Source organism: Chlorocebus sabaeus, chromosome 8 (genome assembly GCF_047675955.1).
Source record: "Chlorocebus sabaeus isolate Y175 chromosome 8, mChlSab1.0.hap1, whole genome shotgun sequence".
NCBI lineage: Eukaryota > Metazoa > Chordata > Mammalia > Primates > Cercopithecidae > Chlorocebus > Chlorocebus sabaeus.
In genome coordinates, this window is record NC_132911.1 from 7,848,459 (window position 1) to 7,865,226 (window position 16,768).

A 16,768-nucleotide genomic window follows, 5' to 3' on the forward strand; every position below is an offset into this window, starting at 1 on the left:
GGCCAGCCCTGACCAGGCCTGGGCAGCAACCAACTCTGGATTCTCCATGGCTCCTAACACAATTGACCCTGTGCTGCATTGGTTGTGGCTGAGGTGAACTACCTGCACCAAGGGAGTATTTAAAGACGCCGGGACAGCCTGGCTGCATATCGTAGTATACACCGTGCAAAGAGACTAGGATAGGAATGCCACCCACACACAGAAGAGGATTTGGAATCTGTTTCTGAAGCAGTGTCCCGAGGACTTGGGGTCTAACCATAAAAACAAATCAAAGCCATTTGGCTGAGCTGGGATGTTGGGAGTACCCCGGTGAGACTGAGTGCCACCTGGGCTTCTGTTGCTCTGTGGAACAGACTTTTGTGGGTTCTCCTGAGTTATGGATGTACACGCAGCATGTGGTTCCCCAGAGGGGATAGTCCTTGCTTGGCCAATGAACAGTTCAAGGTTAAACAATTGTCTGGGATCATCTGGGCCAAGAACTGGTCTGAAGCGTTAGCCTTCGGGGTCGGGGTGGCCTTTCCAGATGACCACCCAAAAAGGGATGTGGGAGTCTGGGCATTCACTTTACTGCTGGTGTTGTACAGCTTCTCAGCCCTTGTGGGTCTTCAGAGAAGCATTTAGCAAAAACTTGAGTGGTGCTTCCTGGGAGGCAGAGGAGGTTTCCATCTGTAACTCGTATACGTTGGAGCACAGGTTTATCGCTGAGTCCATGATCATGTCTGGATGCTTTCTGTGAATGCAAGGCTCCAACCCTTCAGGCTGCAGTCTGGGTTTGTGCTGCAGCGTCGTTAGCCCATTTGGATTGAAGCCTGTGCATCCAGAGAACCACCTTCTCATCCTTAAAACAGGGTGATCTGAGGTTGTGAGGGCTGCTGGTGTTTAAGCATTGGTGCCATGGGACCCAATCAATATCTAAGAATTGAGTTGCCCACCTTGGACACAGGTCAGGTTGTATTTGGGGTACAGCCCCTCTAACAGGACTCACAGGGAATTCCCCAGTTTTCCAGCCTGGAGTACAAATTGTGACTAGGGGTGTCCTGTTCCCAGCAGCTCTCTAGGCTGCAAGGCCTGGGTGTAACAGCTACCGCAGAAGCCATGTGTGCACGAGATACCAAGCAAGGCCAATCATCGAGAACACTGACATCTTGTCACTCAGGGCTTTCTTCCCAGTGCTTCCATGGGTCAGCTCGCACCCACTTTTCCTTGGAGCCTTTCTCCCCCATGGCTACGTTTGGTGATGGCACTTCCATATGGTCTTTGCCTGATGTAGTTGTTGTCTCTAGTTTGAAGGCTTCTTCTCCTCATTTACTGCCTCTGACTGCACCCTCGGTGGGTTCTGGAGCAATAATCCCTACTTCCTGCCAGGAGGAGTAAGTGGGAAATATTAGCTAACCTTTAAACCCGGTAAAAACGGGAGCTTGTGCCAGAAGTTGCCTGTCAAATGGAGAGGTGTGGTCTAGCAAAAGCCTCGTGGCCCTGCTGGGTGCCAGTGGGCCTGGGGCGTCAGTCCTCAGAAGATCATAGTTTACTATCCATCCACAATTCGTTGTTCAATAAATGTTCGATGTTGAGATGGTGGATGTCCTGTGATGGTGTGGGGAGGTCTCATTATTGGAGAACATGTAAATGATGTTATCTCTAACGGAAAAATAAGCTAAATCTTCCGTGATCACCAAGGTGGGCACCACAGTGGGTCTATCCCAACTGTGATGAAGCGATGGTGGCCATCGGGTTGAGAATTAAAAAAGTGATGGCCCTTGGAAGGATCTTGGTGCCTTGGGTGTCCGTAGCACATCCAGAGACATTAATAACCATGACTTTAGGAGGCCACCGCGCTGCTTGAGGAGGCTGGTGGCTTGGGGATGATGAACTAAATGAGACTCCCTTAACCCACCGCAGTGTTGTGATGCCCTGAGGGGGGAGCCTCCATCTGAATCAATGATACGCGTGGTTCTAAAGGAGAAAGCAAAGAAATGCCACGAAAAGAGAACACCTGCTCCACCCAAGGCATAAGGAGTTACCTTCCCTGGAAGTTTACATGTGCAGAAGCCCATAGCCAGGACAAGTGTGCTTTGTCCAGAGGCTCTGAGAGTTGTGATGGGCGGTAGTGAGGGCCTCCCCGTGAAACTCAGAACCAGGGAGCCAGGCATGGCCTGGAGAGATCACCTGCTGGGCCAGCTACAGACTGTATCCTGCTGTGGCCCCAATGCATGCGAAGGGCTTCTGAGTGATGATATTGGTGGGCCTCAGCAGGATGGACAAGTGGGGTATAGCTGTCTCCAAAGACACGATGTCCCCGCACATGGAGGGCCTGCCGCGAAGTGGCTGGCACACTAGTGGCGAGGATTTGGTTTTTAACTGCAAGGGGCCTTTGTCAGCCCACTGAGGACCAACTGATGCCCAGAATCTTTACAACAGTGCTGGAGGGGCCGTGAGTGTGTCCTGCAGAAACCTGGGCACTGTCCAGGAAGAGGGAGAGCGGGTGCAGCAGCCCTGCCGTAGATGTGTGGCCTGGCCCAGGCGGTGGCTTTCCATGCAGCACCCAGAGCGATTTGGGGAGCTCAGGGAGAACAGAGACCCTCCAGCTGGCTCAGAGTCACTGATGGCTGGTGTCGCTGGAGGGGTGACCTTCTCTGCCCCAACCCAGTCTTGTGCTCTCCTTCCCTCCCATTCTTGGCTGCAGGACTGGGAACCTCCTGCTGGGACGCTACTCTGTCTGCCTCGTGGCCATGCTCCCATCCTTGCCTCCTCCATAGACTGCGGTCAGGACTCGGCAGCCCAGAGCCCCAGCAGGCTCTCAGTCTGCACTGAGGTCACACCCAGGCATTGTCTCCATCCTTCACCAAGTCAGTCCAGCAAATTCTTCTTCTTCTTTTTTTTCTCGTGGTGGTTGTTGTTGAGAGGGAATCCCGCTCTGTCCCCCAGGCTGGAGTGCAATGGCGCCATCTCGGTTCACTACAACCTCTGCCTCCAAGGTTCAAGCGGTTCTCTTTCCTCAGCCTCCCGAGTAGCTGGGATTACCGGCACACACCACCATGCTGGGCTATATTTTGTATTTTTAGTAGAGATGGGGTTTCACTATGTTGGCCAGGCTGGTCTCAAACTCCTGACCTGAAGTGATCCGCCCACTTCGGCCTCCCAAAGTGCTGAGATTATAGGCATGATCCACCGCACCTGGCCTGGAGCCATTTCTTTGTCGGACACAGACCCACTCTGTCCTCCCTTACTTTTCCAGTGACTCACCGATCCCCTGTCAACTGTTCTTAGTTTAAATTCTTCCTTCGGGAGCAGGGGCAGTATGGGACCCAGGTGTGGTGCCAACCTCCGCCCTCGGTGACAGATTCAGAGTCAGCCATGGGACTTGGGTGTTGGCTGAAACAATGGGAAGGAAGTAGGGATTTTCTCCAGGCGATCAGCTACGAAGGTCACAGAGAGATGACCATGATTCACATGGCTGTCACTGCGGAGAGAGCCCAAAGTAAGACCAAGAGAAATAAATGGGAAGACAACAATGTGACTCATGCTTTGAGTCCTTAAATGAAGTATTTCCTGAAGCCAGAATTCCCCCTCAATTCCAAGATATAGGAGTCAAAATGTTAACTCAGCTTGCCATGTTTGACGTTTGAATTCAAGACCCCACTAAGATGTCTGAGAAACATAAAAAATACCAAACTCAGAGAACCTGAGAGGCAAAGACGGTGCAGTGCACAAGGACAGGAGATGAGAGCAGATGACAGGTGTCCCGGGGGCAGCTTGGGCATCAGGCTCCCTGGCGATTCCCATGCACAGCCCCGGGGGAGAAGAGCCTTGTTGATGTTGATCAGCAGGGAAAGAGGAACGGCTACGAGAGAGGCTGGAAGGACAGCGGGTGAGTCAGGGATGGGGACCTTCATGGTTGATGTTCAGAAATGGAGGAATTCCAGGTGGCAGCAGGAGTCAGTGGGTGGCCATGGGTGGAGGGCTGGGGCAAAGAGGAAGGGGGATCACTGTCATCCAGGAGGACGAAGCACTGAGAGGTTGGGAGGGTGTTCTGCCAGGAAATATTAGAGGAACTCTTTCCCTTAGTTTTTATTTTTATGAGTTATTTCGCTTTTCGTGGCAAAGGAAGAAATACAGAACTTCAGAAAAGGAAATGAGTACTTTTTTCATCTCTTACATTCTGGTTTTGTTTGTAAGCAGAGTTCAGAACAAACAGAGATACAGAAAAAACAACTCTATACTTTCCTTGTAAAAGAAAAATTTCAGCAAGACTTCCAATAAATGTCAAGGAAACATTTATTGAAGACTGTTGCAATAGGAGTCAAAACATTGTAATAGGAAGAGCCCTTGGACTCAACTTACCTCAAACCAAAGGCAGGAGAATTTAAGCCTTGGCGGGAGCTAGCAGGATGGTTCTGGAGGTCGTTAGGAGGGAAGTTGGCTAGTGTGATTGGGCCATCTGTGTTTGCTCATTTGTGCTTGTTGGAGTGAGGCTCCTATCCTCCCACAGAGACAGGGCTGCTGCCCTCTTGGGTAATTACATTTATAGGGATGAGGCATCTGACTTATTCGTTATTCATTGTTCCAGCACACGAGTGGTTCAAGGTAGAAAATCTCTTGTATGTCATCAGTGAACGTAGAGTGTTCGTGCATCCCAGTGAACAGTTCTGGGTGTTACTTGAGGCCGAGCAAGTGGCCCTGGTTGTTTGGAGACCCTCACACCTCTCCCTGCTTTCTCTGTCCCTAGAGTTTGCAGCAGTCATTGCCCACCCTAGACTGCAGTAGCAGAAGCCACATGTGGTGCTCCCAGTGTTCCTTCATCCACACAGAGGAGCAGGGAGGCTCCATCCTCATCTGACCCTTTCCCTTGGATTGATGAATGCTTGTCAGCACATCAGCCTGAATTCTACTCCATCCTTCTCTCTGGCAACATCCATTCCTCTAAATTCAGTGGAGGTCGACCTGACCCTGCATATTTCTTGCCCTGATATTATTCTCTCCACCGAACATTGTACTCTACCCCTTCTTTTAATCTACCCACGTTTTAAATACCTCTGTGTTTCCCCATGAAGCATTTTCTTGCACTCAAAGCCAAAATAGTCTATTTCTTTCTTCTAAACTCCTATTGCTTCATGAAGCCACATTTTCCCAAGGATATTTTTCTGTATTTCAGCCTTCAATGTTTTTAAATGGATTTTTTTCCCCATGCTGTCACAGAAACCTGATATATGGACTGCATTGCTGCTGTAGTTTTCATTTTTTCCTATGCAGTTTGGTAATAATCATCTAATTTTATATCATTATGTGATATTGAATATAATTAATTTTATCATAATTAATTTATTGATCTCTTACTATGTGCTAGGCAGTCATCTGAACACTGTGGGCCAGTAATGAGCAAAACATGCAACTTCCCTTCTAGAGTAGGGAGGGAAATGTTGCAGAGAGTAAGTGAATATACAGAATGTGAGACCGTTACAATTCTACAGTTAAATATAAAGAGAATAAGTGGGATGGAGATTGCTCAGGAAAGTTGCTGCAAGTTAAAATTGAGAAATCAGGAAAGATGTCAGTGACAAAGTGAAATTTTAGGAGAGACCCCAGGTCTGGGAAATGAGCCAGGTGTCCTTCTGGGTGAAATGCAGATGCCCTCTGGATGGAGTCAGCGTGGCCCAGCCCATAATTTGGAACAATATGGAACATTAGTTCAGGGACCTCAGGACTTGAAACAGTGGCGGTTACTAGAAACCAAGGAAGCCTCCTGGCCTTCACAATGTGAAGTTCTGTGTGTTTCCTTCACCATCTAAACAAGGGGAAGGGTGGCAAGGGTGGGATCATTTGTCTGTCAGAATGCCTGCGTCCTCCCTGGGATCTGTGCTGGGCTCATTCAAGGTTAGGAGTTCCAGACCAGCCTGGCCAACATGGTGAAACCCCATCTCTACTAAAAAAAAATACAAAAAACTAGCCAGGTGAGGTGGCGGGTGCCTGTAGTCCCAGCTACTCTGGAGGCTGAGGCAGGAGAATGGTGTGAACCCAGGAGGCGGAGCTTGCAGTGAGCTGAGATCCGGCCACTGCACTCCAGCCTGGAAAATAGAGCGAGACTCTGCCTCCAAAAAAAAAAAAAAAAAAAAAAAAAAACCACAGAAAAACAAAAATTAGCAGGGCACAGTGGCACTTGCCTCTAATCCTAGCTACTCGGGAGGGTGAGGCAGAAGAATGACTTGAACCTGGGAGGTGGAGGTTGTGGTGAGCCATAATCGTGCCACTGCACTCCTGCCTGGGCGACAGAGGAAGACTCCATCTCAAACAAAACAAAACAAAACAAAACAAAACACCCAAAAAACAAAAAGCAAAACACTTCAAAAAGAAAGGGCAGAGACCAAACAACTAGTCAATTTTGGCTGTGAGTAAAGCAGTTAAATAGAGGAGCATCATGGTGACTTTTAGGCAACCAGGTGAGACCTGGAACATCCTTCCCTTTCACCTACACGCCAACCTGGCCTAAGTTCACAGACTTTGTAGAGTGACTTTATCTTCCCAAAAGATGTCCTTGTATTCAGCATCTGAGGTCTCTCCACTACCCGTTCTGGTTCCTGCTGCCAGAGAGCCTCGCCTCTTGGGTGGTGCATGAGAATGCTCGCCCTCCTCTATCTTGCTCTCTTACTGACCCTCCAGTTCCAGGACCAGGTGTGACAGCAAGAGTGGAAGAGAGTCCTGCTCAGAAGGGCTGCTGAGGCAGAGAACCAGCCCCGACCACCTATCTCCCAGTAAAGTGGAGAGCTCTCACTAAGGACCATCAGATGAGGAAAGGCAGCACCAGCCTGCACTAGCTTGGTAGGTTCTTTAATATTGGAAGGACTCTTGTGCGCAGAGAAAAATCTCATCACCATTTACACTAAGTTTAAACCAGTTCTTGAGTATTAAATACTGATACAAAGGTGATTATTTAAATTGCCTTTATCTACATTGATTTCACACATTTAGTACGCCTGGTTGTTTTTAAACACATCTAACACCTTCAAGAATAGATAAACATATTCCTGAACGATGATCCCAAACTTATTCATTCATTATACCAAAAGTGATATGGAAGGGCCCATATCATGGATTTGATATCTTTTCTTATTTGTTTTGATTTTACTCCTTCCTATGATTTTCTTGATCTTCCGAGACCCCAGATTACTAAACGAGGTTGCAAGTCTAGGGTCAAATAGCTGATCCTTGATCAGGAAACAGTGCTTTGTATGTGTCTAAGATGAATCGAAGTCAGACTACTTGTTATTTATTATCAGGTTGAGACTTTTTGTTGTTGTAATAAAAATGTTTGTTTGGTTTTTTTTTGGTCATGTCATGGCACTGTCCAAGCCCTGTCTTTTATATAAATTCTAATTTTGAAAACTTACCCTTCTCACATATATGTTGTTCTTAAGTTTTTGAACAACTGTATGACCAATTGTCTTATCATTATGATTATTGACTTGGTTCATTGGCATAATTAAAAACATATTAACATATATTTTCTCACTAGCATTTTATTAAAATGAGTATAGCTTCATTATAATTAATAGAATTCATATGCTTGAAGGGATGGAGAGTTGAGACCAACTCCTTCATTAAACATTGGTCTAATTAACCTTTTGGGGACCAAAAGGGACCATTTGTCTCATTGATTATTGGGCCTCATACTCTATGGTCACCAGCTTTTGAGCTCTTCTTCTATCTGGTTATTAATTGAATCACTGATGGTCGTCAGTCTTTCCTGTTTTTGGCACAATTTTATCTTTTTCCTTGTCAAACTTTATTTTATTGTATCTTGTTGATACAGCTATATATCACTTACCAAAATAGAGTGAAATAAAGCTTAATGTATAGCATATGTATTTAACACATCTGCTTAAAATTTCAAAAATTATGTATAGCAATGCTTTCCCACTTTTTAAAATTAAAGTACAAGTAAACATAGCCCATCACATCTATCTTTCCTTTGAGCCAACAACCACTTTTTGCCTCTCATTGTAAACTTCTATGGTTTGAGAATCATTAGGAATGCACTGAACTTTTAAGTTTCAAACTATTCCAATTAACACCTATATCCTGTCAGGCATGGTGGCTCAAGCATGTAATCCTAGCACTTTGGGAGGCTGAGGAGGGCAGATCACTTAAGCTCAAGAGTACGAGACCAATCTGGGCAACATGGTGAAACCCTGTCTCTCCAAAAAGTACAAAACATTAGCAGGGTGTGGTGGCACATGCCTGTAGTCCCAGCTACTCAAGAGGCTGAGGTGGGAGGAACATTCGAGCACAGGAGTTTAAGGCTGCAGTAAGCAGAGATTGCACCACTGTACTCCAGCTTGGGTGGCTAAGTGAGACACTGTCTCAAACAACAACAACAAGAAGAAACACAATTATATTCATTTTTGCTATTTTGTTATTGCTCTATGATGCTCAAACTGTGCATCATTAGAATGCAAAGACCAGTTAACTTAATGTGGATCAGAATTCTCTATACAAAGGAACCATACAATCCACCATATAAAAAAGCAAAAGGGAAAAAAAGGAAAAAGAAAAGAAAATTTAAAAAGTCAAACACACTAAATTTAATGCTTCAACTTTATTTTGGAGAGAAAAATTTAGAAAGACACAAGGTACACAGGGTGAAATGTTTTTCTTTCTTCAGGACCTTGGATTGAATCTTGTATTGCTTTGGTTTCTATCTAGGAAGCTCAGCGACAGCAGAGTCTGTAGATGCGGCCACTGATGCTGCACCTCCCGGAGGAGGATTCACGCCTGAAACAACGGCCGATTCGGCAATAGCAAGTGCGTCTCGCCTGAGAACCTGTGGAAAGAAGAGAGGGTCAGGCACAGGGAGGGAGGTGGGGAAAAGGACAGGCAGAGCCAGACTAACTGAGATAGTCTAAACAAGAGACACTGAATCACTCATGTTAGGATGGAGAAAATTCATGTCTTTGTCGTAAATGACAAGAAATCGTACTAGCTATGTGTTAGTCATGCAAGATCATAGTTCTTTCCCCATCTGAGTCTATTCAGGACGTGTTTATTACCTGCTCCCTGGTAAAACAATATACCTCTCAACCCCGGGGTTACCTACTCTTCATTCTGCTTAATCCATACCCCTAATCTTGACCTCCATGTATGATCTGCATGTCCTAACAAGGCTCCCTAACGCACCTGGATCCGTTTCTGAGATGCTGCATTGTGCATGCTCATGTCATGGACTCAAGTACTTTGGTGCTCAAGGAGTCTTTGAAGACCTTCCAAATTCAAGTTCTTCATTCTCTCTCCGTTTTTTTTTTTTTTTAACATTTTACTTATTTACTTATTTTAATTGACAAATAATAATTGTGTATATGTATGAGACACCATGTGATGTTTGGATCTAAGTATGTATTGTAGAAAGATTTAATCAAGTCTATTAGCCTACATGGAAACACACCCATAGGTTCCTCTCTAGGTTCTAAATCTTTACCGATGGACAAAGTAAAATATTCTCTCTATAACTAAGTCTACGCATTCAGACCTGCAAATAACTAGTCAGTGTAGCTCTTTCTATCTTAAACGTAACAAATTTCACAGAAATATCTTGAAACTAAAAGTCTTAGAAGAAAGAAAATCTTTTAGATGTCTTCGGTTCTCACTGATTAATTTAGAGATGAGAAAATCAAGGTCCAGGAAGATTAAGTAAAGTCACTCAAGTGAGGTAGACTTTTCCACACTTGATACCAGAGCCTGTTTCCAATCCTTTTGTTCTACATTTTGCAGATCTGCAAGATTGATGTCTCCTACCTGAGGCTCTAAGAGTAGAGAGTCCATTTTCTTCCAAGGAGATAGCAAAGTCCTGGTTGTCTTCCCCAGGCTGCTCCTGGGTTACAGCCTCATCAGCTCTTTCCTGGAGTGACTCAGCCTGGGCCTGCAGGGCGAACAGGAGAATGGCAGCAAGGATGGCGAGGGTCCTCATGGCTGGGGTCACCTGGAGGAGGGAGAGCAGGAGTGGATGTGTGGAGAGTGAAGAGTGAGCCTGGATTTATAGCTCTGCTGGGAGAAGGCCTGAGACAGAAGCTGCAGTGAGAGGAGGTGGGCATGTGATTGGGAGGGGAAGGGGCTGCCTTCGCCCTCAAGATCCCTTTGATGCTCCTCTTTCTCCCGGCTTTCATCACAGAGTGAGTCTGTATGCTTAATGCCTCTTCTTGAAGCAAGCTGTTAATGATGATAAGGACATTACTATCCTGTTTCCCATCTGCTTGAGTGTTTACTTTTATATATTCAGACAAGATAAACAACAGTGCTTTCATTCAATAAATTTGGGGATCAAATGCCTCTTTTTTTCCGAGGACGGTCCCTGGTACTCTCTGGATAACTCTCTGGGGTCAGACCTGGGTCCCAGTGGAGTAGAGAGTTAATCCATTTTTTCTTTCTTTGCAGAGAAACTAATAGAGTGTATCTCCCACTTATTCTACCTTATGAAAATGAGAGGATCTCAATCAGATCTGTAATATCTATAATATCAATTTGAATTCATGAATTAACAGGGAGACTGGGAGGGACTAATTTCCTGTATCGGTGATTCCAGCTTTCATGGCCCTTGTTTTACCCCGGTGGCCATTTAGCACCAGGTTTTAAACCATCTGTATTTGTACTGCTGCTGTGTTTCTCACTGGACATTGCTGAGTTTGCAGATAGCATTCCATGATTGCTTCCTAGCCTACATCTCTCTGGCATTGTCTCTCTGAATCTCTAGAAATGACTGAAGAAACAATTTGGAACATTTTTATTCCAGTTCTAACCTTTCTCCATGAATTCTGTCATGTTTTTGATCACCCAGAGTCCTTATTAATTGTAGAAATTGGTATCTTCAGTCTCTCTTCTTCCTTCTCTGACCCCAAAATTGTTGGGTGAGCAGAAAATCTGGAAAGAGAAATGGATGATTTAAAAACCACTGTCCAGGCCCTGTGGTATGCTCAGACAGCAGATCTGAGCACTGACGAAGCCAGAAGATCCCCAGTGGCCCATCTTCCCAGGACCAGGCCCCCGTCGGCAGCCCATTGCTCAGCCTTGGACACAACTCTGTTGCCAATCAAGTTTCTTATTATTTCTGGCAGAAGTATTTCTAGAGAACTCCCCTGGGCTGGGCGCAGTGGCTCATGCCTGTAATCCCAACACTTTGGGAGGCCAAGGTGGACAGATGATTTGAAGATAGGAGGTTGAGAACAGCCTTGCCAACATGATAAAACTCTGTTTCTACTAAAAATAAAAAAATTAGCTGGATGTGGCAGCGGGTGCCTATAGTCCCAGCTACTCTGGAGGCTGAGACACGAGAATCACTTGAACCTGGAAGGCAGAGGTTGCAGTGAGCTGAGATTGCACCACAGCACTCCAGCCTGGGCAACAGAGCAACACTCTGTCAAAAAGAAAGGAAGGAAGGAAGGAAGGAAGGAAGGAGGGAGGGAGGGAGGGAGGGAGGGAGGGAGGGAGGGAGGGAAGGAAGGAAGGAAGGAAGGGAGAGAGAAAGAAAGAAATGAAAGAAAGAAAAGAAAGAAAGAAAGAGAAAGAAAGAAAGAAAGAGCAAGCAAGCAAGAAAGAAAGAAAGAAAGGAAGATGAGAAAACTTCACTGACATTATGGAAAAAATTTTTAGTTTCCTAATGTGTTTGTAAATAATTATTTAGATAAAATGCCTTTCCCATTCCTTCGTTTCTTTAACTGTAGCAAGGTGCCCATTATCTATTGTCCTCTTGACTTCAAACCTGCTGTCATTTAAAATAAAACCTGAAAAACTGTTTTTCTTGTCCTTTATTCTGACTCTAATCTTGCCTCTCCTATACTCAAGGCTGGGATAAAAACAGGATTTGCATCCATAATATGGACATTCACTCTTAGAAGGCATGTACTCCCTGATCGATGATTTAATTATTTAACATAAAAATTAATTTAACTGTGCTAAAAAGTAGAGGGCAAAGAAATTGGCCTGAAAGAAAACACTTAAGATAACAACAGAATCTGGTTTTATAATAGGGTTTTGTATTCCAGGATATTCCAGGGAACAAATAATGCTTAGAAGTGTGTTTATTACTGGTAACGGTCAAGCAGATGGGAGACAGGAAGAGTGTTAGGGGCCTTCGTGAACATGAAGAGCAGGTATTTCAGTGCAGCCGCTGGATTGGAGAACCGTCAAAGGTCTGAACTATCAACCCAGAGGTTGCCGCTCTCCCACAGCCACACAGGTTTGGGCTGGCTCATTGCCCTGGGATGCTGCTTCCTCCAATTAGCACAGAGCTGGGGTCTTTTCACTCCCCTTGGTCTTCAAAATCCTTCAGTCCCTTGAGAGACATTGACCTATAGGAGGCTCACCGCCCTGAGGACCCTTGTCCTTCTCTGGAGCCTCTTGGAGAAAGTGCACCAGGTCCTAGCCTTGGAGCAATGTGGGACAGAGGACCCAGATGTAGGTGTCCCCTTTGCAGGAATGAACACTGCATTATAGGCTTCGGGTAAGACAGCAGGCCAATGTGCTGTCTGTTGGGAGCTGTGGTCTCAGTGGTGTCGTCAACTAACTGTGGGATCATTAGTGAATGACTTCACCTATCATGGTCTCTGCCTTTCGACTCTAAATTGGGGGCCATAGACTCTCTCCAAGAGGTCTTGGGTTCAAAAATTTGGTTTTACCGTTTGTGCATGTCAGTCTGAGCAGCTTCGGCCTCAGAGACTAAACCAGATGTATTAGGGTTTGGAGTCTGCACTTCGGGGAGTGTGTGCACCTGTGCGTATGCTTGTAATTTTTTATGTATGTGTGCATGTGTGGTGAGGGGAGTGTGCTGGGAGGTGGAAACTGGGAATGTATGTGTTGTACGTGTGCATGTGCATGTCTCTGAGTCTGAGTGCCTGTGTGCAGGGAGAGGGGACTGTGTGATAGAAATGACAGAGAGCATGAAAGGAAGAACCAGATCTTAAATGGCCGACAGGTGACCAGTAATGATCTCTTTATTCTGCTCTAATAGAATCTGCGAAGTATGTTTTCTGTGAGCAGACACAGTCCTCCTCTGGGCTGCTCTGATCTGATTTCCTGTACCCCGAAACCCAGCACTGTGCCCCATATGCTGCTCCCTCTTCCTCCAGGTCACCAGGTGAGGGGCACCTGCAGTTGCAGACCCACCTGTTGCCACTGGGCGTCACTCTGGGACCTGTATCCTCAGCGACACCTGCTACAGGCTCAGCTGTCCTTGTGCTTTGTTAATTGAGACCCAGATCAGGGCAAGATTCCATTTGAGAACCTGGAAAAGAACAATTTAGTCTCTTTACCTTGTGCTTTATCTTCTCTCTATCTCCAAAAATGTGTTTTCACAGTAAACTCAATGTATTTGGGCCATGTAGTCTCCCCTTTTCTTTCTCTTATTTTTTTCTTTCCTTGTTTTTCTGACCTTTTTGTTTCTATTGTCCTGGTCATTTTCATAGAGATGTCGATGCTGCACTTTCTAACCTGAGGAGCTGGACCTCAGGCTAGAAAGGTCTACTTGTCCAGGTCACTCAGGGCCAGGACAAAAAGAGGATTTCCACCCATAATATGGACATTCACTCTTAGAAGGCATGTACTCCCCGATGGATGAGTTAATTATTTAACATAGGAATTAACTTAACTGCGTTAAAAAAGTAGGGTGCAAGGGAATTGGCCTGGAAGAAAATAAGATAGCAACAGAATCTGGTTGTATACTAGAGGTTTTGTATTCCAGGATATTCCAGGGGACAAATGATGCTTAGACATGACCATATTTATTGCTGGTAACAGGCAAGCAGATGGGAGAGGGAGAGATAGGGGCCTTCATGACCATGAGCACCTCTGGCTCCTCCTGGTGGGCACCTACAGCCCAGTTTTGCACTATTGGATGAACCTTCCTCACTTGTTCAGAGGCTGCTGGACACCAATTGCAAGAGCACAGCTGTGGGGGCATCCTGTGTCACCCGTGTGCTGACTCTGAGATACTGAGCAAGTGGCATAACTTCTCTGTGCCTGTGTTTCCACATTTTCTAAAGAGGAATAAGGGTAACAGTTATTATATAACAATAGCACCTACCTCACAGGATTGTCTAAGGAATAAAAAGGGTAAGGGCGTTGAAGTTCTTAGCTCTGTTCTTGGCACACACGTGTCAGTCATGCAGTGTGTCATTTTAAATGGCCTGTGAGGTCTTTCCAATTCGAGTCCAGTGTTCACATGCCCACCACCTGCTCATGGCGGCCTAGGCAGAGGGCTGAGCTTGTTCCTGTCTTGGTCTTGTTTAGATCTAACACCCAAGGGCAGGACTCATTGGAGATGTATAATGTATAATGGTGGTGAGCTGTCTGTGGCAGGTGTGACTGCTAATATTCTATAGTGTGTAAATAACAGTTTACTTTGTCACTTCATTTTGTGACCATCAGTAGCAGAATGAAGAGATGTGAGTAAAAGCCTAGCATGGATTCTAAGATTTTGACTTGGGGTTGGAGGAGCTCAGGTAGTTCACGTAACTTTAGCACGTCTTTATTATGAATAATATGCCATAGTTCTTGGTTGCATTGAGAATGATGCTGGCCGGGCGCGGTGGCTCACACCTGTAATCCCAACACTTTGGGAGGGTGAGGCGGGTGGATCATGAGGTCAAGAGATCGAGACCATCCAAACTGGAATTCCCAGTTTTCCAGCATAGGGTACAAATTCTGACTAGGGCTGTCCTGTTCCTAGCAGCTCTCTAGGCTGCAAGGCCTGGGTTTAACAGCTACCCCACAAGCCATGTGTACATGAGATACCACACAAGGCCAATCATGGAGAACACTGACATCTTGTCACTCAGGGCTTTCTTCCCAGTGCTTCCATATTGACACAGATTATGGGGTCAGCTCACATCCACTTTTCCTTGGAGCCTTTCTCCCCCATGGCCACGTTTGGTGATGGCACTTCCATATGGTCTTTGCCTGATGTAGTTGTTGTCTCTAGTTTGAAGGCTTCTTCTCCTCATTTGCTGCCTCTGACTGCACCCTCGGTGGGTTCTGGAGCAATAATCCCTACTTCCTGCCAGGAGGAGTAAGTGGGAAATATTAGCTAACCTTTAAGCCCGGTAAAAACGGGAGGTTTTGCCAGAAGTTGCCTGTCAGATGGAGAGGTGTGGTCTAACAAAAGCCTCGTGGCCCTGCCAGTGGGCCTGGGGTATCAGTCCTCAGAAGATCATAGTTTACTATCCATCCACAGTTTATTGTTCAGTAAATGTTTGATGTTGAGATGGTGGATGTCCTGTGATGGTGTGGGGAGGTCTCATTATTGGAGAACATGTAAATGATGTTATCTCTAAGGGAAAAAGAAGCTAACTCTTCTGTGATCACCAAGGTGGGCACCACAGTGGGTCTAGCCCAACTGTGATGAGGCGATGGTGGCCATGGAGTTGAGAATTAAAAAAGTGATGGCCCTTGGAAGGACCTTGGTGCCTTGGGTGTCCGTAGCACATCCAGAGACATTAATAACCATGACTTTAGGAGACCACCGTGCTGCTTGAGGAGGCTGGTGGCTTGGGGATGATGAACTAAATGAGACTCCCTTAACCCACCCCAGAGTTGTGATGCCCTGAGGTGGGAACCTCCATCTGAATCAATGATACGTGTGTTTCTAAAGAACAAAGCAAAGAAATGCCACGAAAAGAGAACACCTGCTCCACCCAGGGTATAAGGAGCTACCTTCCCTGGAAGACTATACGTGCAGAAGCCCATAGCCAGGACTAGTGTGCTTTGTCCAGAGGCTCTGAGAGTTGTGATGGGCAGTAGTGAGGGCCTCCCCGTGAAACTCAGAACCTGGGACCAAGGCACGGCCTGGAGAGATCACCTGCTGGGCCAGCTACAGACTGTATCCTGCTGTGGCCCCAATGCATGCGAAGGGCTTCTGAGTGATGATATTGGTGGGCCTCAGCAGGATGGACAACTGGGGTATAGCTGTCTCCAAAGACACGATGTCCCCGTATATGGAGGGCCTGCCGCAAAGTGGCTGGCACACTAGTGGCGAGGATTTGGTTTTTAACTGCAAGGGGCCTTTGTCAGCCCACTGAGGACCAACTGATGCCCAGAATCTTTACAACAGTGCTGGAGGGGCCATGAGTGTGTCCTACAGAAACCTGGGCACTGTCCAGGAAGAGGGAGAGCGGGTGCAGCAGCCCTGCCGTAGATGTGTGGCCTGGCCCAGGCAGTGGCTTTCCATGCAGCACCCAGAGTGATTTGGGGAGCTCAGGGAGAACAGAGACCCTCCAGCTGGCTCAGAGTCACTGATGGCTGCTGTCGCTGGAGGGGTGGCCTTCTCTGCTCCAACCCAGTCTTGTGCTCTCCTTCCCTCCCATTCTTGGCTGCAGGACTGGGAACCTCCTGCTGGGCCGCTGCTCTGTCTGCCTCGTGGCCATGCTCCCATCCTTGCCTCCTCCATAGACTGTGGTCAGGACTGGGCAGCCCAGAGCCCCAGCAGGCTCTCAGTCTGTGCTGAGGTCACACCCAGGCATTGTCTCCATCCTCCCCCAGGTGATTCACAAACTTTAACACTCAAATTAGAACAAAGGGATTCTTCTCTGTGGTCCTTTTCACTTTTCTCTTTTGGCTGCAGCAGAACCTTGGCAGAATTCTGTGGTTTAAACAAAAAAGGTGCTACGTCTAAAACTTTTTTACAGTACTTTCACTTCCATGTTGATCCATAGCCCCCAACCCCAGCCTGATTTTTCCACTGATTGGGGCCAGTGTAGACAATCAGTATCCACACTGTAGACACTATATGTAGACA

General features: G+C 46.4%; 1 protein-coding gene across 1 annotated transcript; it reads right to left on the bottom strand.

Annotated features, from left to right (window-relative positions):
- Window positions 1–8,429: 8,429 nt before the first annotated feature.
- Window positions 8,430–11,792, bottom strand: LOC140712174 (defensin alpha 4-like). Its single transcript, XM_073017928.1, has 2 exons — window positions 9,784–11,792; window positions 8,430–8,815 (listed from the first exon to the last, which is right to left on the bottom strand). The coding sequence occupies exons 1-2, from the start codon at window positions 9,953–9,955 to the stop codon at window positions 8,703–8,705; spliced, it is 285 nt and encodes a 94-aa protein (XP_072874029.1). The 5' UTR covers window positions 9,956–11,792; the 3' UTR covers window positions 8,430–8,702.
- Between the last annotated feature and the right edge of the window lie 4,976 nt (window positions 11,793–16,768).